Below are 24,937 nucleotides of genomic sequence, written 5' to 3' on the forward strand. Positions count from 1 at the left end.
TGATTTAAGAATACCATAAGTTAGGGAACTGAAACACCTTGGTTCAAATTTCTTCTGAAGGCTCGTCCCCCTAAGCCAGATGAGCCTATGCTGAGGTTAAAAATATTAGATACTAAAACCATTGAGAGATTCAATCTGATATTTAGTCAAAATGCAACAATGAACATAGGAAAAAATTAGAGATCATTAAACTTTCATCTCTCTTTTGGGAAAACTTTTGTTAAAATTACCAATCTGTTGAGAATATGCTCTACAGTTTATCATTGTTATGGACATCTGTCAAAGCATGAATCTTTCTCTTCTCAGTTTTGATTCCAGAACTTGTTTAATATCCACATCATTTTCTCCTATATGGTGAGGTGATGTTAGCTGTATCGGCCTTGGAAATCTGCTGGAATTATTATCCATGTAACTCAGAAAACACTGTGCACAGTTTCTAGGAAATTGGACTGACTGTTCCTTCTATGTCAGGAAACCTTGGTGTTCTTTCATGTAGCATGAATTCCTTAACGCCTTTCATGTGCAAAACAACTGTCAACTATCTAAGGAATGTCAATATCTAAAAATATGGTCCCTGAGTTGAGAATGTGCTGATGGGATGTCAGAGGGACATTCTCTAAGTTCATTTTACAGGAGCTCTGGACTTTAAAGAGAGACTGGAATTATATTGAAAACAACCCAAAATACATTTTAAAGACAAATGGTTGAGAAAAATAGTTAAGACAGTGAGAATCTCAAACCAGAACACAGTGGTGAAGCTGGCAGTGTGGTCCTTTCTCATCCCACCCCACCGCTGCCCCTCCTGCTCCACATCCCTTACTTCTCCACACTCATGTACACCTTCATGGGGTGATCCTGCCAGGAGGGCAGGTGTGCCAGGCTCTCAGCCACTTTCTTCTGGACAGGCCAGCCCCAGGCTTCAAAGAAAGGGACCAGGTTTTTCTGAACGGTTTCAGAGAACTTCTTCACCCATAAGTTCATCTTGCTCTCATTGTTGTTGGGGAGATCAGAGAAGGTTTGGTATTCACCAAAGAGCTGGATGAATGGCTCCCACCCAAAGGTCTCCTGGAGCTGGAAAGACAAAGAAAGGGAGGAATATGATGTTGAGCTTGCGAATGTGAATGCTGCCTGTGTGCATGGTCCTAGATATATCTTGCCATCAGGAACCGCTTCCCATCACCTTCGAACCTGTTGTTTGTCCCATCTCCAGTTCTGCGTTTCCATATAAATACGATCTTATTGGATCACAGCAGCCCTTGACAGTCAAACTCTATCCCGCAATCTAGGAAAGATGCTCTCTAAAACCCTAATGGATAAAGAGCCACTCAATAAAAGGCAGTTACTATTATTAGCTTTATTTTTTAATGTATTATCCAGATCTTAAGATTTTTCCCCAACCTGACTGAGTTGAGTTGCTCATTGACTGAGACCATATCTCACCCAGTCTTCAAAATCAGTGAAGGGAAACATTAGAGTATAGCAGCAGGGCTTGCTGTTAAATCCTGACTCTATGTTCTAAATCTGCTGTTTAAGGGGTGCTTTTGAAAAAAATTGGCTAAATTCACAACTTACGGTTTATGAACCTCTGTGACTTCTTAGCTCTATAAGTCCCCTGAACAGGGTTGGAGTAGACAATGCAAAAGGTCTGCTGTGGCCAGAAGCTTTGATGACTGACCAGGAAACCAGGAAGCATGTTTTTTTTGGGGGGGTGGGTGGGCAGGAATAGATGCTTACCCACAAAAAAAGGACTAATTTTATGACATCATTGTTCTCCTATTGCTTGGTTATCATTTATTCAAACAATGCTTCTGCTTCTAGCGAGGTAATCAAAGTTAGTAGGTATATTTCCTACAATACCAACTTGTAGATACGTCTATAGTTATACATAGCAAGTAGATATTTCTCTGCTGTTACAGAGGCTGGTTACAGTTACTAAACTCTAAAGGTAAGGAAAACAAATTATAACCAAACAATGGCTATTAGGGAAGAGTTATTAGGAGATGAAGGGCAAAGCCAGTGAGAAAAAAAGTCTGGAATATGACCCTGGGCCTTCCCTTTATGTCAAAGATCAGGATAGTATAGAAAAAAATGCCATGTAATTTCTCAAAATACTTTCCATTACCTTGTATATTCCAAAATCCTGGGTCTGGAACTGGGAGAGGTTTCACTTTTAACATACAAGTATATGAGCTAAGAGGTGCTATCAATGATCCACATCAAGGGGTGGTGGTAGTGGTACCAGGTTTGGGGGTCATGTAGGAATTGGAGCACTCTTAGGAGGCAGGTTACTACATGACTGATTAGTCTGTCAGCATCATCTCCTTGAATTTGTGCTCCATACCTGCAGATATGTCTCCAGCGCTGTCCAGACATGCCAGTTATCCAGAGGTGCTCCCTTCTGAAGATGGTCTCTGATCCTCATTTCTCGTTCTTTAGGTTTCAACGCAGGGTGGGCCTGAGCCCTGGGAATCCCCAGGACTGTCTCATGCACATAGACTGACCAGAGATTGCAGGTGGCTTCGGTGGTGTGGGGAGGGAACTCCCAGCCATGACGCTGCTGATTGTGACCCAGCTCATGGATGGGTCCCCACAGGCCCTTACTTTTCATGTCTTCCAAACTGACGAGCTCCTGCACAGACTCCAGATGGCACATGATGGGGTACCCTGCATGCATCCAGCCTGAGGATGCAAAGGCAAAGATGGAGCATGAAAGCACAGTTTGCCTCCACTTTCTCCTTCTACTGTTGAGCTTTTCCTCCACAATTCTGCTCATATCCACTGATTCCAGAATATCTGTGCTGTTTGACTTTTCTTCAGCAATTGACACCTTCGCAGATTCAACCAATTAAGGTTTGTCCTCATTTTCGCTCTGACTCTAAAGGGTGGGAAGATACTTTACAGAACTGTCCATGCTGGAATTTAATTCTTGGTTTTCAAGATCTTCCTTTGCCTGTGAGGTTATGACATGATGCCCTATTGTCCAGACTAGAGAAGCCAGGGTAATGTCAGTTTTCCCACAAATCAGCATTGTTAACCAGATTTGCATGTCATGATAGAGATAGCTTTGTAGATAAAAATTTAGCTTCCTTATCATAGGGAGCAGGACTCTGAATTGATTTCCTACATTTATGTATCTTCTCTGCAAAGTCCTTGGTTCCCATATCTACCTCAGACTGCTTTATGCACCTCCCCTCCATTTCAGTTTTGATATATGTCTGAGGAAAGTAGTCCATCTTAAATACTCTTTTTGAAAAGATCTTGACAGCCCCTGGAGACCTCCCAGCACCGAGTTTCTGGTCATTATTACTGTCTTAGGAAATTGCATTTTGTAAGATGCCAACGATTGACCGTTTATTTGTAAACTTCTTTCATTCACATTATGGTCCATGCATTTAGGTCCTTCCCTCTTGCAGTTTAATAATGAAATGATGCTTTACAATGCTTGTGCACTACAAGAAAGGCAAAATAATAGCAAAACAGAGTTTGCTTACAGGGAGCACTCCCCTGGAGCACTCACCAGCTGAGATCTGCACATCAGCAACGATTCTCTCAGGTCTTTGGAAAGGGAAGGGCTGGGCTGCCAGCCTCGCCACAGCCTGCATAATCTCATCCCAGAACTGGAGCAGAGGCTCTGGGTCCTCCAGAGTCTTGAGGTTTTCAGTTGGTACTGTCAGGATGATGTTGTCTGTAGCCAGTTCTCCCCAGGGGCCTACGTTATCCTGGATACAGCTCTTCCACTCCTCCAGGGTTGTCTTCCCTGGAAGTACATAGCATGGAACATGGGTACATTTCCCATTGATTGGACAGACAGAGACAGAGAAAAATAGAGAGAGACAGACATAAAGATGGAGACAGAGATGGAGGGAGGGGGCGAGGGAGACACAGAGGAGTGGAATTCCAGAAGGAAATCCTCGAAATAATGTCCTGCTATCATTCAGGCCCATAGGCTGTAGGTGAAGGACAAACTACTAGATCCCTCTCTTTTGTACCAAATTCTCCATCGACAAGGGTGATTCTACCTCCTGCCTGCAGATTCATGATGAATACTTCTGTCGTTTCCCCTCTGTTGATGCTTGTTATTCTCCCGCTTCAATCACAACCCTCTAGTCACCCAGACACCTGCTGTAAATCTTCCCACAATGCCCAGTCCACTCACCTAGCTTGTAGAATGGGGCAGGCACTGCTTTCTGGATGGTAACAGAGACAGAGCCCACCTGACAGTCCTTGGGCACAACGACGTACAGGAGACCACCCCAGAGGCAGGAGACTGACCGCTGGGTTCTGTCCATACAACACTGGTAAGTTATCACAGGAGCTCGAGACAGCTTCTCGGCCTCGCTTAGGTCATCAGTGTGACATCCAATCTGCACCTGCACAGGCAATTGCACCACAGGAGAGGAACTGGAGCACCCAAGAAGCATGCAGTGTTTTGTTAGGGGCATAAGGAGGGTGGACTTTATATGTAAAATCCCAGCTTCCTCTTTCTGTGATGTTTGCAATCTGTGAAACTCTAGCACTCCAAAGTCTTCCCGACTTCAACATAAGTTTAAGGTTTTCTAGGGGTGTGAAACAGTCCAACAGTGGATTGTTCTTTGATGTTCATTGGATAATTACGAGGCATAGCTGATGAGGGACTCATGGAGTCGCACTTCTAGGGAGAATCCTGGACATTGAACTTAAAATACAAGGTGGCTCAGTTGTTTTATGTGAGGCAGAGCATCCCAGTCAATCCATCATGAGCAGATAGTAGGTCTTTCACATGCTACAGAGTCTAGCCAGGAAGCAGAAAACTCCAGAAAACTATCAGCTCTCCAGCTCTCCTTTTCCCAATTCATTGCTAAGTGCTCCGTCCGTGGGGTTTCCACTTTGCCTTTGTCAGACTGAAGTAGATATTTGGAATGCCAAAATAAGAGCCCCTAACTGTAGTAGGAAACGAGGCTCAGAACTGAGAGGGCAGAAGAATTTAACTTCTGCATAAGTTCATTTCTCTTCATGATACAGGTAATGGGATTAATCACATCCTGTAGGAGTCAAGGTGAAGGGAACAAACTCAGGCCTCCGAATTAGGGAAAAATGGTCAGTACTGGTAGGTAAAATCACTCTTCCTTATTCCTCTAAGGAGGTAAAATTGGAAATCAGGCTTAGGAATGACCTTGCATGATTAATAGCTTGCAGTTTCTGCTGTTCCATCTATAAAAAAGGCAGAAGAACCCTCCCCTGGAATCCTTCTGGTTAAAGGAGGGAGATATAAACAAGTAACTGTGGTGTGAGAGAGTCTTGGCTATGTTTGGGGCTGTGCTGGTTCCAAGTGTCTAGCCTTACCTTCAGGCCAGCAGAGGCAGCAGCTTCAGAGAGAGAGACCTCTGCGCTTTGTCCTCCCAGAAGGTAGAGACCAGTGCTCATCCAGGCATCACTATCACCTGACAAGACACAGAGAAGGCTGAGTTCTGTGTTCCTACTGGACTGACTCTACCTGGAGCCTCCCACAGACACAGCTTTTCTTCCATGACCTCCAAGTCAGCATCCACACTTCCTGTATCCTTTCCTCCTTGGCCTTAATTAAGCACCACCCCAGCTTCCATTGTCTTGGAAGTATGTAGCAAGCAAGGAGCTATCCTTGTTGAGGATCAGAACCTCCCAGGTTCTGCAAAGTCAGCCAAACCCACCTTCTCTGCCCACTCTGTACCTGGATTGGTTCCATTGATCTCCACAGTGATGGGGTGCTCCGAGGGGCAGAGATTGGAGGAGCTTGTCTGAGAGCCATGTCCCTCAGCTAGCTGGGAGCAATCAGTCCCAGAATGTGCCAGCTCTGTGGCCAGATGGAGCATTGCAGCCTCACAGGAGTGACTGGAAACTGGATTTTTCTTGCTCACAGCTGGAAGGCCTGCCTTTCTAAGCATCTTCCTCAGGAGCCGGTGCAGAGATGTATAAGCAGGAACACCCTGTGCAGGAATCTGGAGGAAGCCTGCAGCATCTACTCCCAACCTTGCCAAATACTTCTTTTCCAAGTCCCCACCCTCTTGGTTCAACACAGCCTGGAACTTAGAGAGAGCCCTGCGAAAGTGATAGTTCCTTATCTCTGTAGGAAGAACAGGGAAAGAGCCTGGGCTGAGGGTACGAGGCAGGATGCTGAGGCCAAATGGGTTGAGGATGATATTTCCAGGGAAACCAGCCAAAGCAGAACTGCCTGTATTTTGCGAAGCCCACCACCAGGACTGACCACCAATGAGCAACCCCCCACCCTCAGCAACAAACTCCTGTATTTTCTTGGCATCCTGGTCACTATAAGCCCCACAGCAGTAGACACACATGTCATTGGTCAAATGGGACTCCAGACTGCAATTCAAGCCATGATCCAACAATAAGGAATGCAGATTCTTTAGACTTTTGTTCACCCCAATTTTGTCCTTCTGATCTCTAGCCAACCAACGTACAGCATTGAACAAAAAGGGCTCCATCTTAGGAGCTGAGAGCATGGCCTCGTGGGCAGCCAATACCACACGACCACGGCCATAGTGGGCAGCTGCTAGGAAGCAGCCAAGGGAGGAATTGAGTCCCAGAGGGAAGGCCAGGGACCCATGCACCAACAGCTGTGAGGGGACACCTCCAGTCTTGATGTCCAACTCAGAGATGCCATCCAGAAGCTGCTCCTGGTCACGCTCAATCTCCTCCCAACACCTGGGAAGAAAGTGAGAGAGCTGAAGAGACTGTATTCAGCTGATGAGCCGCTCATTCTAGTCCACCAAGTAGAGAAAGATAACATGGTTCACAATCTTTGTTTTTTTACTAATGTTATTTTGGAATTTAATAATGTGTGTCTTATCAACATAGTGCATTTTTCATCATCTCACAATTAATCACATATTATTCATGTTTGCTATTCCTTAGCAACACACTGAACACCAGAGCTACTCATAATTGAGATTATCATAAATTTGAAGAGAGAGATAGTGGTCTTATTCATATATATTAAAATACACATTCTCCAACTAAACCCCTTCAAGAATTCTTGACTTTAGCTGTCCAAGTGAATATTGTAGCTCAAATTTCATGTGTCTCGAACATTTTCAAAGTGTATAAACAATGCTGGAAAACCCACCATATTGGAGAAAGACAAAACTCATGCTATGCTTCCCCTGGAGTAAGACACATCACACTGGACTCTCCACAGGCTTGCTCAGAAACAGGAGCATGTTACAAGTAAAATTGCTCTTTACTTCTACTTACTTTATATAGCCATATATCTTTTAGAAATCTTACTTAGGGCAGGTGATTTGTCTCAGAGGGTAAAGGCACTTGTCACCAACCCTGATGACCTGAGTTCAATTCCTAGAAGGAGTGAACCATTTCCTGAAAGTTCTCTGACCATGGCATGTGCACCCACTCACCCACACACACATATGTGTACATCACACACACACACACACACACACACACACACACCCTCACTAAATAAGTAAGTGCAAAAATATTAAAAATTCTTACTTTATTCTGACAGGAGTATTTTCTGTCTTTTACTGAGAAGTGGTTAACATTAAACATATATTTTTAAGAGGTTTTGTATTTCAAAATTTTAAAAAAAATAATTTCTAGATGCATTAAGAATGAAACGATAGGAGATGGATAAATAAGTCATGTTAACACTATATAGTAAGCAAGTAATTATATGGTATTGGGTGGGCTGAATGGAATGTAAAAATTAGACCCCCCAAGACACTATGCCAAATTTAAAATATGCTAAACTTCAAAAAATAATAAAACTAGACTTTGAAACAAGATCTAGCCCATATTTGTCAAAATGTCTTCTGGGATCATCCTGACTATTAGAATTATAGTTTATTTAAATCATTTTATATAATTTTATCATTTCAAGTTGAAAAACAGTGTACTTTTAAATCAAGTACTTTTAAAAGTAAAATTAGTAAGCATGTTTAAGCAATAAGTTAAACACTACTGAAAGGAAGTCTATCCTGTGCAGTGTTCCTCCTTAATTCCACGTCAGCGCAGAGAAAAGCAAACATGGTGTCTCATTTCATCATCTCATTTTCAAACAGACACAGCAAGTGTCATGTGGGTTCAGGGTTCAGTTTTGTTTTTTTTCCCTTTTAGAGGCTCAAGCCTTACTCTGAGTTGTCCTGACACCAGGCTACAAGAACCGGCAGTAAGACAGGCCACCCTCAGTGTTCCCCCATCATCTCCTGACAGGCTTCTGGAACTCTGAGCTGCTGGTGGAGAGCTTTCTGAGGAGTGGTCGTTACAGCTACCTGAAGGTTTGCATTCCATGCTGGCACACAGCTGCTATGATCCGGGGAGTGGGTCACTCATTGTATTTTGGCAAAGTAACTAGATAACTGTCGTAAGTCACACTTTTGGGGTGATTTGGGTGATTTCTGTCATGGTTCAGCCATGATGGGTTCATATGTTCCAGGGCAGGGACATATGGATTAGACATGTTAGGTAGGAGGAACGGAGACATGGAAGAAACACACAGACATAGGAGTACCAGGAGGGCAACTCGGTGTATACTGCATACTGAATTCGCCCGTGTTTAATTTTCATATGCTTTTATATCCCAATACAAAAGGGGCCGGGGAGTAGGGAAAAGACTGCTTTAACATCTCACAAAGGACAACCAGAACAGTTACTTGCTTCAATATTTGAGACATCATGTCATTACTTCCTAAGTAAAACATTTGATGTTTTGGGCAGGATATGCAGTGAATACACTCTAGACCAAGTATCCTGTGGGGAGCCACTCCTTATATTAAATTTCTTGTTTTAAAATGAAGGACCAGGAATAGGTTTGAAAGAGTAAAGTAAGCTCAAACTCTCTGACCCTTAGTCAAGGTGGAACAGTCTCATATCAGTGCTAAAAGAACTCACTGATGCACTAGTTAATATAGTGTCTGATTTACAGTAAGCCACTAACATGCTAGTGATTGTTTAATGCATATGAATACACTAAGAAGATCTGATTATTAGGGACTCTGTACCTGATAAACAAGGAATACAATAATGGTTGTTTTTACGGTCTGAATTTCACCCCACCCTAAATCCATATGTTGAAGTGTAGACTGCAGCACCTCAGAATGTGACCTTGACTGAAAATAGCATCATAGTTAGCTAGGTAAGGACCAAACCTTATTCAAGTAGGGTGTCTCAATATGGTTGGTGTTCTTATCAAGAATGGAGACCAGATCACTGAGCAAGCATCAAGAAGAATACCAAGGGTCAGTGATGTCCCTAAGATGATGCCTCTAGATGTCAAAGGACAGGCCAGGAAAGATGGCCTTCAAAATACGTGAATCGGAGAAAAGCACTGCACAGCCTTTCCCACATGCTCAGGAGGGATTAACCTACAAATATTTTCATCTAAGGTAATACCTCCAAAACCCACGAGATCATCAATTTCTACTGCTTTAGAAGTGTGCCCTTTGTTAGAGCAGCTCTAGCAAAGGAATCCAGTCCTTGGCTAGGTGCAGCATGTACCTTAGCCATCCACAGCATCGTTAGCAGAACCTTCCATGTCCACCTGCTTATGTGCTATTCCCCAGTCACAGTTTTAAGTTTTGCATTACCATTGGTTGTGAATCTTTTTACAGGACCTTGAGCCATTTGTTTCACACAAATTCCTACCTCGTAATGGTCAATGCTTATGGATTATATGAAATACAAAACTCTGAAAGAAGAACCAGGCTGATTACAACCTGAGGTCCCTGGACAAAGGTCTTTCTGCTCCACAGGACTGTGCTGAGGTCAATCAGTACAAACAGGTAGTCAGCTGCTCTTGGAGCCAGGAGGGAAGAAACTTTGTGAATTTATGGCCCTACCCTTCCTTTTAGCAGATGAAGCTGGGTGGGTGATGCAGAAAAGAATCTCCTTGCCTTCAGGACCTCTCAGCAATGATTTGCAGATAAGGAACCTGTCAGGTTTGGGGAGGGAGGTACTTTGGCCCAAGACTTCTCAACAGGGAACTTTACAGAAACCTCAACAGCAAGGCTGTAAGAAGCAGAACCTAAGCTAGGGATCTTTTCAGAGTTTAAAGGTGTAGTCAGCCTTTTTCATTGTTTACCGAAACTCAGTCTTGTACTTACTATCTTCCATAATGCAAAGTTCTCTGCAGAGCTAACACTGGAGGCACAGGCCACCCTTTCTCCCGTGATAGCTTTGCCTAAAATGTTTTTCATTAATTTATACAGTTTACAAATACTGTTGAGCTCTGTTTTTTCACACATGGGGCATTTAGGATTGAGGGACTAGGATTTAGTTTCCCTGGTAGGCAGAGAGTTAGGACAGGAGGCATAGCAAAATAATAAAGATGTTGAAATTCCAACATGGCTGGTTTCTTCCTCACCTTCCTAACCAGAGACAAAAGTCTCTCAGTTTAAAAAAAAAAAAAAAAAAAACAACTCGTGGTGGCTTTTGCTCCCATCAGTAGGGGCCCTGCCAAGGGTCTGACTCAACAAGTTCCTGTCTGATCACAATGATAAAAGTGGCACAGGTCCCCAAGTGGCCTCAAGCAGTGGGTGGGAGACCACAAAAGGAGAAGGGGGAAGGGGAGAAAAGAGAAGAGCAGAGAGGCAGAGAGAAAGAGAAGGGGGAGGTGTGAGATCAGGAGAGAAACAGAAAAGAGAGAGCTAAGGCTGAAAGCTGAGGGAAAATCTGACTGGGGTGGAGGTGCAGGGCTTGTCTCTTAAAGGGACAGGACAGACCACTACACTGATGTGAAGCTATGGGTAGATCTGCTATTCTGTCTTTTTTTCAAACTGACCAACCACAAGCTAGGGAAGGAAGAACCTTCAAATATATATATATATATATATATATTTATATATATTTATATATATTATATATATTTATATATTTATATATATTTATATTTATATATAATATATTTATATTAAATATATATAAATTATATATATATAAATATATATATATATATATATAACAAAAAAACACCCACCCCAGACCTCCAGAAGAGGCCTCCCTTCTCTGCTTTGTGAAGGGTTTTTTGCTGTGTATTTCTGTGTATATTTGGCCTTTTCACCCCTTATAAAAGCCTTACTTTACCAGTTGAATCTGTCTGCTGCTATCTGCTATGTTTGAGATTTTGTCTCCTAGAGACTTTTTCTGCCTTTTAATTTTTAACTGACAGGGAAAACAAAACCAATCAAGACCACAAGATGGTGACGAAATGAAACATTGGGCAGGACAGATGACATTCACACCTTGTCCAAGCTGTACATTCTGGTAGACTAGAAACATTAGCAAGTAGTGGCCAGTGGCTAACATGGAGACAGTGCTAGGTGATGTGCCCAGGAGTTGGAAACTATGGTAAAGTGGAACTCCAAGACACTTCTGGTTTAATAGGGCTGGGAGAGGGCTCTGTCCTCAGGGTGTTCATGTTGAGTTTGTATAAGGAGGATCTGCATCTTAAGAGCTAAGAGATGCATGATAGAGAAAGCACCTTGAAAGTCAAGTATTGACATATATTGTTTAGATTTTTTTTAATAACCAGGTTTCCAAATACCTTGATACCTTAAGTTTTTTAATAAAACAAGACATTTTACGTTGCATGTTATTGTGTTTGCTTTGATAGAGAAAGTCAGACTATTTTAAAGATGTGTAGTGACCATGAAATGATTATAGGGTTCCTTTCCTTCTCCCTCAAAGGACAAAACTATAAAGTTCTGCACATTCAACAAAAAAATTGATTAAATTGTTATGAAAAATTTTGACATTATATTGTGACTAAAAATTCTCATTCAGGAGATTCTTTTTAAACATCAAATTGCTTTTAAACAGAACAGAAAGCAGGAGTGTGTAATGCACAGCGACTGAAGACGCATGTGAGTAAATCCTTTGTGAGCAACAACACTCAACTGCTTCAGTGTGGCACTGCTCTTTTTTCAGTTGTTTTTTTTAAATTATGAAAAGTAGCAGTGTGAAAACTTACATTCATAGAAATCGTCTGTGTTAAGGTCTAAATACCCTTGCCAAGAATGAAGTGTAGAATTTAACAGGCATTTAGCAAACTACATATGAACGAAGTAAGAGATACGGTATACTAGAGAGACAGAATAACAAGAAAATCCATTTGGGGTTGTTCCTTTCATAGCTTTCAGCACTCAAACACAAGGCATCAATTAGTCAATTGCATGAATGGTGCTTAATGAGGTCAGCCAACTTCCTCATGGGCAAAAGGCCAAGAAAAGTGCAAAACTGGGGTTCAGATCCAGGCCTCTCTGACTCAAACATCATGACTTTAGTTAAGTATCTCAGAAATACTACCAAGAGATTAAGTGAATAGTTACATAGTAACACATCTAAAAATGCATTCTTCATATCAAAGAATAACATTATGGAAGCCAAGAATGAAACACAAAAATTCTACTAACATCAATTGATCTTTATGAAATGAACTAAAAAAAAATAACTTACACCTAAAGTTGCTTGCTAAGGGGAATATATTTTCCTAAGACAACAAAAAATGGAGTGAGATCTACTGATTGCTGATGATTATGACTTATACCTATGAAAACCACTTTTCAAAGTTTTGTTTTTGCTCTAAAATTATAAAAATAACACCTAATGTCATTTTTATTTTTGAAAGTTAATACATTAAAATTCAATTGATAAAAATTAGTGAGTATTTTAATTTTTTGTATTTTTTATGGACATATGTAAAATGTAGGCTTATATAAAATATATAGATTTTATATTAACAGAAATAATAACACATTGTTATATTATTTGGCAACTTGCATCTTCTGCATATCAGTGCTGCCAAATATGACTTTGAACTGTCCTAAACAGATTATAACTTTCTATTCATATCCTTATTAGCTAAAGGTAAAAGTTTAAGTTAGACAGAGTCAATTCTAGTGGTCTATCACAAACCATGATCACAATTATAATACTGCTGTGTACTTCAAAATTGCTAAGAGAAAATTGCAAATGTCCTCACTACAAGCAGGGATAAACATGTGAGGTAATGGATGTGCCAATTCTTTTGACTTAAGCATCCCATATTTATAATATATATATATATATATATATATATATACACATATATATATATATACACACACACACACACACACACACACGCACACACATCATGGCTTCATAATGTACTCCAGATATACATACACGTAATTAAAAAAATTTAAAAAGAAATCTCAACATAAATTGTGTTAGCCAGCTTTTGGTCATCATGACTAAATCCCTGGAGAAAATAGCTTAAAGGAGGAAAGTTCATTTCAGCTCTTGGTTAGCTCAGGTCAGATGGCTCCCTTGTTTTGGGCTTGTGCTGAGGCAGCACATCCAAGCTGGAAAAACACCTTGGAGCAACCCTGCTCATCTCAGGATTGCTGGAAGCAAAAGGTACGACAGAGAAAAAGAAAAAGACAGTGAACAAGCTACGCCCTTCCAGTGTTCCAGTAGCCCATGTTCTAGTTTCTACCACTCCCCAATAAGGCCAACAAATTATTACTCCATCAGTTGATTAACCTACTTGCAAGGTTAGGGCCCTCATGAGCCAAAAATTCAGGCCTTTGATGCATACACCTGTAGAGACATTTTAGCCTGACATCAGGTGAAAGGATGGCACCTTAACGTGATCAAGAAGCATTTTCCTATTGTCAAGGGCTTTAATAAGGAAAAGTTATTTAAAACGTAATTTTAATGTTGTAATTATAGGGAAACTGCTGAGAATTTAACATGTTTTTAGTTGAAACAATCACCAGTTATACACTGCCTGTTTCCACATTTGTTTTCTCATGTTCATATTCCACCTGCACATGTATCACCTCCATGAATTTGGCATCGTTTTAACAGAACTGCATGTCTTAATATTGCCTACTACATTGTGAGTATTTTCTCTCCCCTTGAGGTCTCTGAACACATGATTTCTAATGGCCACATAATCATCCACTCTATAACTGCAGTATTCACCCAGATTATTAGAGTCCTCTGTTGCAGACAATGTGTCTTTCTGTGTTTCACTTGATAGTGACAGTGTCACTAAGAAATATGTACTGAATACTGCCTCATCCCTTACCCTCTGTCCCTGCCCTGTATTTGTTCTTTATCTGCACTGGGGATGCTTCTTAATGAGGGCTCTGCATACCAATCTCTGTCTCTGTGTAAGCTCCTTAGGAGCCCAGTCTCTAACAGTGGTAACATGGCAGTGCTAACAATATTACACATGCATGCCCCATCAGCCAGCCATTCCAATTCCACGGACATAGTGAGATCATAAAGATGTATCTATCATGATATTCATTGCAGCCCCTCTATGGGAGTAAAAATACTGGAGAAATAAAAACTCATATTGGAAATTCAAGTCTATCATTAAGGAACTTAAGAATAGATTACATGGTAACTATGCATGGAAACACAAAAGATCATTCAGGGTATCTTGGTATTCTGTTTTTTGGCCGTGCCCAACTTGATAATCCAGCGTACTATTGAGTGGAAAGAGTAAGTGGAGAAAAATGGATAGTGTGCTCCACTGCTTCTCAAAGAAGTAGAAAAATACTGATATATATGTAAATGTCTGCTCATGTATATAAAGAAATGATGCAGCATTAATTGACTTAAGCGGGGGAGGGGAGGAGGGAATTGCATGTGGGGATAGAATATAGGTTTAAACTTTTATTTTTGCACTATAGAACTATTTGGCATAACTCTAAAGAGTTAAACAGGAAATCAAATCAACAAGTGACCAGACATTTCCAGGTACTCAGTGATATAAGCACAGAAAAGGAAACTATTTTAAAGGGCATCAAAGTTCAGTGACCTAAGTTAATCTATCCCTAGGAAAATATGCTGCAGGGATGAAAGGCACAGGAAATAATCATTGCTATGATTTATTGCTACTAAATATATGTTGCTAATTGCCTACCTCCCCCCCCCCAACCAATTGCACCCCGTCCCACTTTTCTTTCTTCTTTTTCCACACTGAAAGCAGTTTAAGGAACTTCCCGCACACTATTCTCTGTACAGTCAACTTCTTGGGAAACCCTTCCTGCAAAGGGGAATTCTCTATTTCTCTATACCTGTTCTTAGGAAACCATCAAAGCAAACTTGGCAATCTAGCAAATACTCCTTGGAATTCCCATCAGTCAGCAATCCCACAATTATTTTGCTGTTGCTAGTTTTATCATTTGGATTTTGCAACTGTTGGGTGTATATTATGGTAAAGCAAGTAGTTTATTATGTTGGTGTCTTACAAAATGGGAAAAAATAAAAACGGATCTCTAAAGAGATTATGGAAACTAAATAAAATCCCTGTTGTTCTGAATTCAAATAAGAAGCACCAGTGTGAACGCTGATGTAATTGTTGCTCCAAAAACAGAAAGATCTTTCTTAGTTTTGATCACTTGGAAGGTCTATAGACAATGGCTTAGTACAAATAAGTATGTCCCACAAAAGGAACAGAATCCCATAAAGAATCACAGACACCAGCTCTGAGATAAGAAATGCACATGAATGACCTGAAACCTCACACACCAAACTATAAGGAAGCCTGGCAATAGTTGTAGAAAGGATTGGTGACATCACTGTGGTTGTGTTCACAAGAGTTTATGTCTGTGGAGCAATACAGCAGTGCAAATAGTGGGTATCAATATGTGCTATTTGCTCCAAATTAATCTGAAGTGAAACTGTAGATTATAGGAAAACTCTCTACCCTGAAACCGGAGCTATAAAACAGGCTTACAGAAACCTGCTGTCCATGGAATTTGAGAGCCTGGAGCTAGTTAGTGGCAAAGCAGGTGATCTGGTTTATTGCTTATGTGCCTATATCTGCTAAGGGCCTGCTGAAGCCAGACCCTCCCAACTCTCCAGTATAGAAGGTGATTCTCAGACTCTGCTTATCATGTTTTCCTGGACCTTCCAGTACTGAGTAGCAGGGCTTGGGGGAGTCAGCTCCTCAGAGCAATCAAGTCTGCTCTTACCATTTTGAGGTCGAACTGCATGTATTCTTCCATTTTCCTCTGCTGACCAATTTCTTGCTGTAGATGGTAAGACTGACCAAAAGCTGACCATTCTCAGGGGTGGGCCACAACTGCCCAAAGGAATAGTTTACTGCCTCTCCTCTAGTTCTGTGAATACTTAAGTTTCATAGAAAATGAAACTTTAAAAAAAGAAAGCCAGGAAGCTTCAGGTTTAGTAGCAGAGATGGAAAATGTAGGTGGAGATGAGGAAAAACAAGTTTTCTTTGTTGAGAGAGGGAATTCTTTGAGGCCACTGAGAGAACTAGGCACTGAGACTTAATGTCAGGAGCCATTTAAGGTGTCAGACCAATGCTTGGGGCTCATGTTTTCTGCTGAAAGAACGAGTGTGACTTGGAAGCAGGCACAAGCAATTTAGGGATAAAAAGTCATAGTTGGTCTCCAGTAAAACCCTATGTACAAACACAGGGGCTGGCCCGCAGGTCCGAGCTTTAAATGGGCTACAGAATCAAAGCTTAGGCCAAATCAGATTCATTTTGGTGTGGGTGTACCAGGTTAGCCCCTCACCCCCACCCTCTCTGCAGGGAAGGAATCTCAGGCACCTTCCTGGGGTTGAGGGCCCTGGGCACTGCTTCCGCTTAGTCACCACTGACATTCCCTTTCTCCCTTGGGGCAGGATTTTGATTTTTTTCAGAGAAGTCCATTTAAAAATACCCTCTGCCACCTGATTAAGTTTTCATCACTAGAATATAACTAGAGATCCATGCAATTTCCAGGACTGCAATGAAATAGGTTCTTTTCTAAAACAGATAAACCCGTGTAGTATGTATGCTCCAGGAAGCATGCCCGGGTGCCAGTATCGAGCCTGGAGCCATGCTGCCGTTCATGTTGTAACAAAAGGCAAAAACAGCAATGGAAATGGGGACAGCGAGGGAAGCATGGAGCTGGGACATCTTGGAGAAACTGCCATAATCCTGGACACCATTTTCTTCAGTCTGTCCTGCTATTTGGACAGAGGTCCAGTCCTGTGTTCTTTCTAATAGTCTCTCACCTGAACTGTGCGTTCTGTATGTTAAATTTCTTCTGCTTGAAATACCATAGAATTCCAAACAAGCTTGATTGATGCCTTCCCTGAAGAGCTAACCAGCCTTTTGTCTCCCACTAATTGTTTATCTCAGGTCACGCCTTTTTCCCTGGGGCTCCTATCAATATCTGGTAGAATTCTTATCTATTGCTTTGACCTGCTGATCTTTCCACTGATAGGCATAGTAGCTCACAGCCTGTTCTGACTTCTGCTACATTCCCATCTGCAGTGGGCTGGGCCCAACTGCAGAAGTCCATATAGATACATCAGTGTTTTAGGACACTGACGAGCAATCTACGTTTCAGGCACTCCCTGTGTAGAAACAATGGCAAATAGGGCGAGCTTTTCTCTGAAGTGTGATTGCTTTCCCAGAGCAGGGAGTGGCCAGATGGACTGGCTTTTCTTGTGCCTTGAGGCATTTTCATGACCATGTTTTTGATTTGCAGCAGTTAGAATAATGAGTAAAAATAATCGCTAGCATTTAAATGGACACTCACTGAAGAGGGGACACCAGCGTTATCTACAAAGAGTTAGAATCTACAAGGGGTTGTAATGGCACACTCACCTGAGGTGGAGTGGGATCTTGGGTACCTTCTTAGAGACCTTGAATCTGTCTCTATCTCCATAGACATCTGTGAAGTACACGCCAGCCACACTTGTCACCTGGTTCCCGGGGAAACTGGACAGCACTTTGTCATGGCCATGTTGACTGGCCCAATACCAGGCCTGGCCCCCGATGAGCAAGCCCCCACCGCGCTTCACAAACTGGACCAGCTTCTCAGTCAAACTGTCATTGTAGGCATCAGTGCAGTAAACACCCAGAGCCTCTCCAGGCTCAGACTGAACCAGTGCTTCTAGACCAGAGTCACCTAGGATGTTTACCAGTGATGCCAAGGAGGAATGCACTGTGATGGGAGCCCCTGGCGAGGGGCAGAGCCAGTTCACTGCATTGACAAGAAATGGGGCCAAGCCAGCATGCAGCAGGTAGCCCTCATGGGATACGACAACCAGGCGGCCTCGGCCATAGGAAGAGGCAGCAATGAGCACCTGGCCCTTGTCATTCACCATCACTGGGAAGGCAGCCTCCCCAATAAGGAGGAGTTCACTAGGAATGGATTCTTTGGGAAGATCCCAGCTGGTCACTCCATTCATGAGGGTCTCAAAAGCAGCATCAGGATTTGTTGCCATGATTCTTGCAGATGCTGCAGGGGAAGCAGAGACTCGGGTAGGTCAAAATGGATTGAGGAACCTGTTTTAAAAAAAAAAAGCAAGCACGTTATTACAATCCCAATTTCATGACTCAAATACACAAGAAGAGTAAGGATGATAAATAAGGTGGGATAATAAATAAATAGGCATCAATTTCCAGATGCTATGTGGTGATGAGATACAGACCTGCCAACTGGAAGGCTGCTTTAGACTGACTGACAGGAAAGACCTGGTAAGAATGTAGCCTTGAAGCTGAAAACTGAAATGCTGTGGGAATGGGAAGAACATTTTGGTAAGAGGCACACCAGGGCAGCCATAGAGTCAAGGGCAAAGGCCTAACAGGACCTGAGGTAGGTTGGAGGTTCACATTCCTGACTGGCCTGGTGGATCAAATGCAGGAGCTGACCTAGTGTTTCTTATATTTGGTCAGACAAAAGGGTCACATGACTTGTCAGGCTGTTGCCAATGGCTTCCAGATGATCAAATCTGCCCACTCTCTGGCCAGTGATCTTTACAAACCTGCTGATGGCTGTCTGCTAGCAGCTGAGCTTCTCCAGTACTCCCTGCGAGTTTCTCCCTTGTTTTACAAATTAGACTACAGAGTACTGGCACAGTGAGCCCACCTTGAGCGACTCTCTCTTCTTCCCCTTCTCATCTCCATGAGTGCTGCTGTGGATCGTAGCTGGTGCCCCACACAACTTCTCTATCCCCACATCTGAATAGCTCCCCATGAGGGACCTCCTTTCCACTCACATGACTGGCAGGGCAGTCCTTCAATGGCTGTGAGCTGGTATCCTAAGGCTGTAATATCCTAAGTTAGCTTCAGGTATACTGGAGGGAACCATGGACACCTGCCCAGTGCCTTAAGGAGGAGCGTTCTGAGAGGGTCCCTCGGCAGGCTCAGTTCTAGAGGGCCAATGCTCACCTTGTTCAGTTCCCTCCTTCCTAGTCCCCCTCCCCAGGTTATTCTCTTGGATTTTCAGGGTTTTCTTCCCCAAAAAGCCTCCAAGGAGAGGGAAGAACCTGAACAGATCAGACTCAAGAGCCCCTCTTGTCTCCTTTGTTCCTCCCGTTCTCATGAATTGTCAAGAGCTTAAGTTGTCCGTCTCCACTCATTATCACAAGCAGGCTGACTAACCCTGTCTGAGCCTGTAGTATGCATTCCACTTTCATTCAGCACGCTTGCCTAAGAACTCCAGAGCCCTCGGTTCAGCCACTCCCTGTGCGTTGAAAGTCTGTTATGTTAGCCTTGGCATGTCTGTATGTGTTTCTTCGCCACCGCCACTCCCACTTTCCATCCCGTTTCACTGCGGTGCAATTTTCAGGAAAGTGAACAGTGGGAAATTCAGATGGATCAGGAACTCCAAGTTCAATGTTAAGTCATGTTAAGTTTGTTTGAGAAGAAAGTTCTCTCACAAAAACCACTTGGGCAATCTGTTCAGAAACGACAGGCCCACCCACCACTTTGTAACTAAATGCGCTTGCACGCGCGAACACACACCGCTCCAGTGTAAAGAGCAGAGATGAATCAGTTCTGGGTTAAGTAGAAAATTGTACCAGATACATGAAATTAAAAGAGAAACAGACCTTTGGAAGATACACTGTCGGGAATGGCGTCCGGTAGCCTTCTGACACTTTAGGGGTTCCCTCCCAGAGTCGCCCAGGTGCTCAAACATCCAGCCCCACTCTAGAACACGCAAGGACTAAAATACTCACGCGAGGAGGCCGCTGTGCCTGCAGACTGTAGCAGCAGACTGGAGGAGCGCAGTCCGGGTGAAGGCCGGCACAGGGGCGGGACCTCCCGGGGACCGGCCGCGGAGGGCTGGGCTGTCACCGAAGCAGGGTAGGTTCTCTGGAGAAGAGTAGTCGAGCTGGGTTCCCTGGGCGGAGCCGTCTTGTATCTCCTGGGCGGAGCTTCTCGGGGGCGGATTTTTTTCCCGGAGCCTTGCTACCAGGGGACAAGGCCGGTTAAGGGTGTTCTGTCCTGCGGGGTGGGCTATCCAGGGAACTGGGCTGGGTAAGGATGAGCTGTTCTGTGGGGTGGGCTATCCAGGGAACTGGGCTGGGTAAGGATGGGCTGTCCTGCGGGGTGGGCTATCCAGGGAACTGGGCTGGGTAAGGATGGGCTGTCCTGTGGGGTGGGCTATCCAGGGAACTGGGCTGGGTAAGGGTGTTCTGTCCTGCGGGGTGGGCTATCCAGGGAACTGGGCTTGGTAAGGATGGTCTGTCCTGCGGGGTGGGCTATCCAGGGAACTGGGCTGGGTAAGGATGGGCTGTCCTGTGGGGTGGGCTATCCAGGGAACTGGGCTTGGTAAGGATGGGCTGTCCTGCGGGGTGGGCTATCCAGGGAACTGGGCTTGGTAAGGATGGTCTGTCCTGCGGGGTGGGCTATCCAGGGAACTGGGCTGGGTAAGGGTGTTCTGTCCTGCGGGGTGGGCTATCCAGGGAACTGGGCTGGGTAAGGGTGTTCTGTCCTGCGGGGTGGGCTATCCAGGGAACTGGGCTGGTTAGGGGTGGGGCTGTTCCGGAGGCAAGGCCCTCGGGAAGCTGAGCTGTTCCTGTAACCGGGAGGGGTGACTGCCCTCGGAGCGCTTCCTGAGGCGAACCTCTTCCTGAGAAGGCTGACGCAACCTACCTAGAGAGAGGACTCTCTGCAAAGCTCTTGATGGACCAAGGGAGAAAAATCAAACTCCAAATCTCCAATTAATCAGATTTCGGGGCGAACATCACCCAACAACTGCGCCAGAGCCGGAATCTGGCTCCAACCGACACGGTGCCGAGTCAGAGCTTCACTGTGTTGTTAACCGGCTCCCTGGCTCGGGCGTCAGGGCCTGCCCCCTGGTGGTTGACACTGGCCGTGCATCTGTAAGGATCTGAGGGGAGCACATACTAGACATTTTGGCCTGAGTATGCATAGAAATCTATTCCAGAGACATTGCTACTGGGCGTGATCTACACAGGCAAGACCAAGGTTAACCAAAGTTAAAGCTTCGATACTGCCCGAATTTCTGCCCAAAGGGGGTCAGAAAAATGAAGGTGAAGGGCAGATAAGTGTGTCGGTTTGAGCACAGCTTTGTATATCAGTGTGTTGTTTATACTTTTGTAATATATTGTATGATTTTGTTTTCTGATGAAAAGGAAGGGGACCAAAAGAGAGGTAAAAAGATACGATGAGAATACTTACAAAGAGATTTTTTAGCTCATTTGGTCTACCACTAGCTATACATTCAACCATTGAGGTTTTTACAATTATGCATTTATTTTTAAAACGACTATGTGCTTCGTCTTCTATTTGCATTATTAAAAAGCACTAGTTATTATCATAAACACCATGCTGAATTTTCCCAGCAGTCTCTCCGTCTTGCCAAGGCAGATTCCTAGCTCATTCCCTTCATGAGTGAACAGCATCTACCCCAGGACCTTGCTGAGAAGTTGTCTATCACTTTGCATTTTTTTTTTTTTGGTGATACCTGGCAGTTTACTTGGCTAGACTCTCGTCCACACTTTTCTGTATACACCAGGCACTCTTTCCTGCCATCCACTCTGCGTGGAGGAGGGTCAGCACTATAACCAGCTTCTGTTCCAACACTTCATGTTTTTCCGTGGTCACCGGAGGTTGCCTTCCCTCCTTGCCTTCAGCCCACAGCTGGCAAATGTTGACTGTGTTTCTGTTTGGGACTTTATCCAATATATCTTCAGTTAAGTTAAATTTAGTCCAGGGCTGCCTCTCTAGTACGACATCTCATAATAAACTATTAATAATATTAATATTTTGTGCCCCTACCCCAGAATTTTCAAATAAAGTTGTAATGCTCAGTATCTCGTATTATAACTATATTTTCAGGGACCGTCTTTAAAGAAATGATTTAGTTGAAAGGAAGCCATTAATGTAGCCTCCTCACCCCCTAGACAATAACCAGTGTCCTCATGAGAAGAAAAGGAGACAGGAATGCAGAAGAAATACTGTGTGATGCCACAGGGAAACGATGGCTACCCACCTGTAAGCCGAGGAGGAAAGCCGTAGGAAAAGCAGACCCTGCCTGTCCCCTGATCTCAGACTGCCAAGCTACAGAAGTGCCTTTGTTAAACCACCCTGCCTGTGACAGTTATGTCTTAGACAAGGAATAAACATGCCCTCCCCTTACTTTAAACAAGCTAGCGAATGTTAAAGGTATATTCCTAGGAACATTAAGCAAGTAGTTTTGTATTGCTTTCTGGACCTGCACAGACCCAGAAGCAAAGGGAGGGGGTAGTTGGTAAAGTGTTTACACCCCTAACATTTAGATATTCTATACCCAGAATCTTCATGAAAATGTTATGTGTGGTGGTTCATCCTTATGATCACAGCGCTGTAGAGGCAGCAACAGGAGGACCCCTGAGGCTCTCTGGCCAGTCTAGCCTAATTGGCCAGCTCCAGGTAAATGAGAGAGCCTGTATCAAAGGAGGTGGATAGTATCCTTGATGATGGCACTGGTCATCCTTGGGCCTCCATATGCATGTGCATACACACTTTATCCTCACATGGGTACACACATACATATACATGCATACTGTATGGGGATATTTGTGTTGTTTGAAGATATATTGTGATTGTTTAACAAAGAGCCAAACGGCCAACAGCTAGGCAGGAGGTATAGGCAGGACTTCTGGGCAAAAAGAAGGACTGCGGATGAATCTAGACATTCAGGAGAGACGGCAGGGAGAGGAAATGGGAGGTGCAAAGTGAAAGAGAGGTAGCACCACATGTAAATAGTTAGTTTATGGCATAGTTAAGGCTAGTTAGGAACAAACCTGAGCTATATGCTGAGATTTCATAATTAATAAAAAAGTCTTCATGTCACTATTTGGGAGTTGGTCAGTGGGACAGAAAAAGACTCATTACATCATACAAATTGTGTTCAGTTACTGATTTGGTTTTAGGGTGGAAAATACATTTGCAAGGCTCACTTTTATAACCAAACCATGTCTTCCTTCCACTCACTGCCATGAAGAACCAAAAAATAAAGTCAAAAAGAGCACGTGTTATTAGCAATAAGAATAAGAAAAGCCAGGAATGTTTATTAAAGTGTGTATATGCATGTATGTTTTCCATGGCCTAGCAATCTCAGTTATAGAAATTTACTCTATGTAAATGGATACATGGTTATTTAACAGAAGATACTCATGGCCAAGTTATTTTAAACAAAGTGACAGTTCAGAATTACTTATTCAGATATCCATACAGTGGTCAGATTTGCAAGTTGTATAACCAGCACTCTTACCACCAAAGCATCTTGGCATCATTACAGTGTCCATCCCAAAGTTCAGGGATGATCACATTAGCTGCCGTGCACTAACTGCCTATAACTCTGGGATCCTAACCTAGACACATGCCATCCACATGGGTAATTTCTGATTGGGCCTCCACCTTTCATTGACACCTTGGTTCCTATCTTCTCCTAGGATCCTGGCCCATTTGTTTCCTTTAAATTTACTGAATGCCCAGTGCCCCCACCCCCTTTGTCAAAGAGGAAATTCCCTCTAGAAAACAAGATTTTTTTTTTTTTGCTATGTACTATTAGTCATTGCTTCCAGGAATACAGTCCAATGAATTTTGTCTAATTTTTTTAAAAGTCGTATAGTGGACAACATTAGTTTCTTTTTTAAATGATTTTTGTTAATTATTTCAAATGTATGTGTATGCTTGAATATATGTATGTTCTGTTGGGGTCCAACCTCGACGGGCTCATACGTTCCAGAGTAGGGGCACGTGGATTAGAAATGTTAGGCAGAATAGACAGATACAAAAGAGATACAAAGACATAGGATAAAGTCTGGAGGGCAACTCAGTGAATGCTGAATCTGCCCGTGTTTATTTCTCATGATTTCTAAATAAATACTCCAATCCAAAGGAGGGGAAGAAAGCAAAAGACTTTTTTGTTTGCTTGTTTTTGAGACAGGGTTTCTCTGTGTAGCTTTGATGCTTGCCCTGGAATTCACTTTATAGACCAGGCTGGTCTGGAAATCACACAGATCCACCCACCTCTGCCTTCCAAGTGCTGCGATTAAAGACAAGTGCCACCATCATCCAGCAACAAAAAACATTTTTACCATGATGCAAGGAACAAACAAAGCAATTAACATCTTAATATCCAAAGCACCAAGTAACCACACCCTAGGTCAAGAGATGTTGGATATTTTAAAAGATGGAAATTTTAAAGTGTTTGACATTCTAAAGGCTGTGGAAGTTTCTAGGATGTTTATATTTTATGCTGTGATGATGTGGGATTCCCTTCTGTCTGCTGTGAATATGTTTTATTATCATTTGTTAATAAAGAAACTGCTTTGGCCTATATCAGGGAAAATATAGTCAGGCTGGAAGAGATATATAGAGAAAGTAGGCTGAGTCAGAGAGACACCATGTAGCTGCCAAAGGACACAGATATCAGATCCTTTCTAGTAAGCCACAGCCCATGCCAATACACAGATTAATAGAAATGGGTTAATTCAAGATACAAGAGCTAGAAAGAAATACAACTAAGCTATTGGTCAAATAGTGTTGTAATTAATTCTGTATAACTATTCAGGTCAGAGCAGTTGGGAAATGGACAAATAGTCTCCTTTTACAAATGGCGCCTGAACATTTGGCAATGTACATTCACATAAAACCTAAGAAAGCTTAAAATGAGTGCTTCTAGACCCC

At 43.0% G+C, this 24,937-nt stretch overlaps 1 protein-coding gene across 1 annotated transcript; it reads right to left on the reverse strand.

Moving 5' to 3' along the window:
• Nucleotides 1-765: 765 nt before the first annotated feature.
• On the reverse strand, nt 766-21,016 carry LOC121435473 (TRPM8 channel-associated factor 2-like). Its single transcript, XM_041634837.1, has 9 exons — nt 20,891-21,016; nt 19,972-20,203; nt 17,612-18,295; nt 5,687-6,678; nt 5,323-5,420; nt 4,157-4,370; nt 3,518-3,757; nt 2,342-2,679; nt 766-1,071 (listed from the first exon to the last, which is right to left on the reverse strand). The coding sequence occupies exons 3-9, from the start codon at nt 18,232-18,234 to the stop codon at nt 817-819; spliced, it is 2,760 nt and encodes a 919-aa protein (XP_041490771.1). The 5' UTR covers nt 18,235-18,295; nt 19,972-20,203; nt 20,891-21,016; the 3' UTR covers nt 766-816.
• Nucleotides 21,017-24,937: the final 3,921 nt, after the last annotated feature.

The sequence above is a fragment of the Microtus oregoni genome, unplaced genomic scaffold (assembly GCF_018167655.1).
Source record: "Microtus oregoni isolate MIOR12 unplaced genomic scaffold, Mior012 000046F_ref0000063, whole genome shotgun sequence".
In the NCBI taxonomy this organism is placed as follows: domain Eukaryota; kingdom Metazoa; phylum Chordata; class Mammalia; order Rodentia; family Cricetidae; genus Microtus; species Microtus oregoni.

What these genes read in the sequence shown, in the direction of transcription:
- LOC121435473 (XM_041634837.1), bottom strand. Translation starts at nt 18,234, where the DNA reads ATGGCAACAAATCCTGATGCTGCTTTTGAGACCCTCATGAATGGAGTG. An exon ending in TGCCCCATTCTACAAGCTAG is followed by an intron (nt 3,758 to 4,156) that starts GTGAGTGGACTG and finishes ATGTACTTCCAG; the next exon opens with GGAAGACAACCCTGGAGGAG. An exon ending in TGATGTGCAGATCTCAGCTG is followed by an intron (nt 2,680 to 3,517) that starts GTGAGTGCTCCA and finishes TTGCATCCTCAG; the next exon opens with GCTGGATGCATGCAGGGTAC.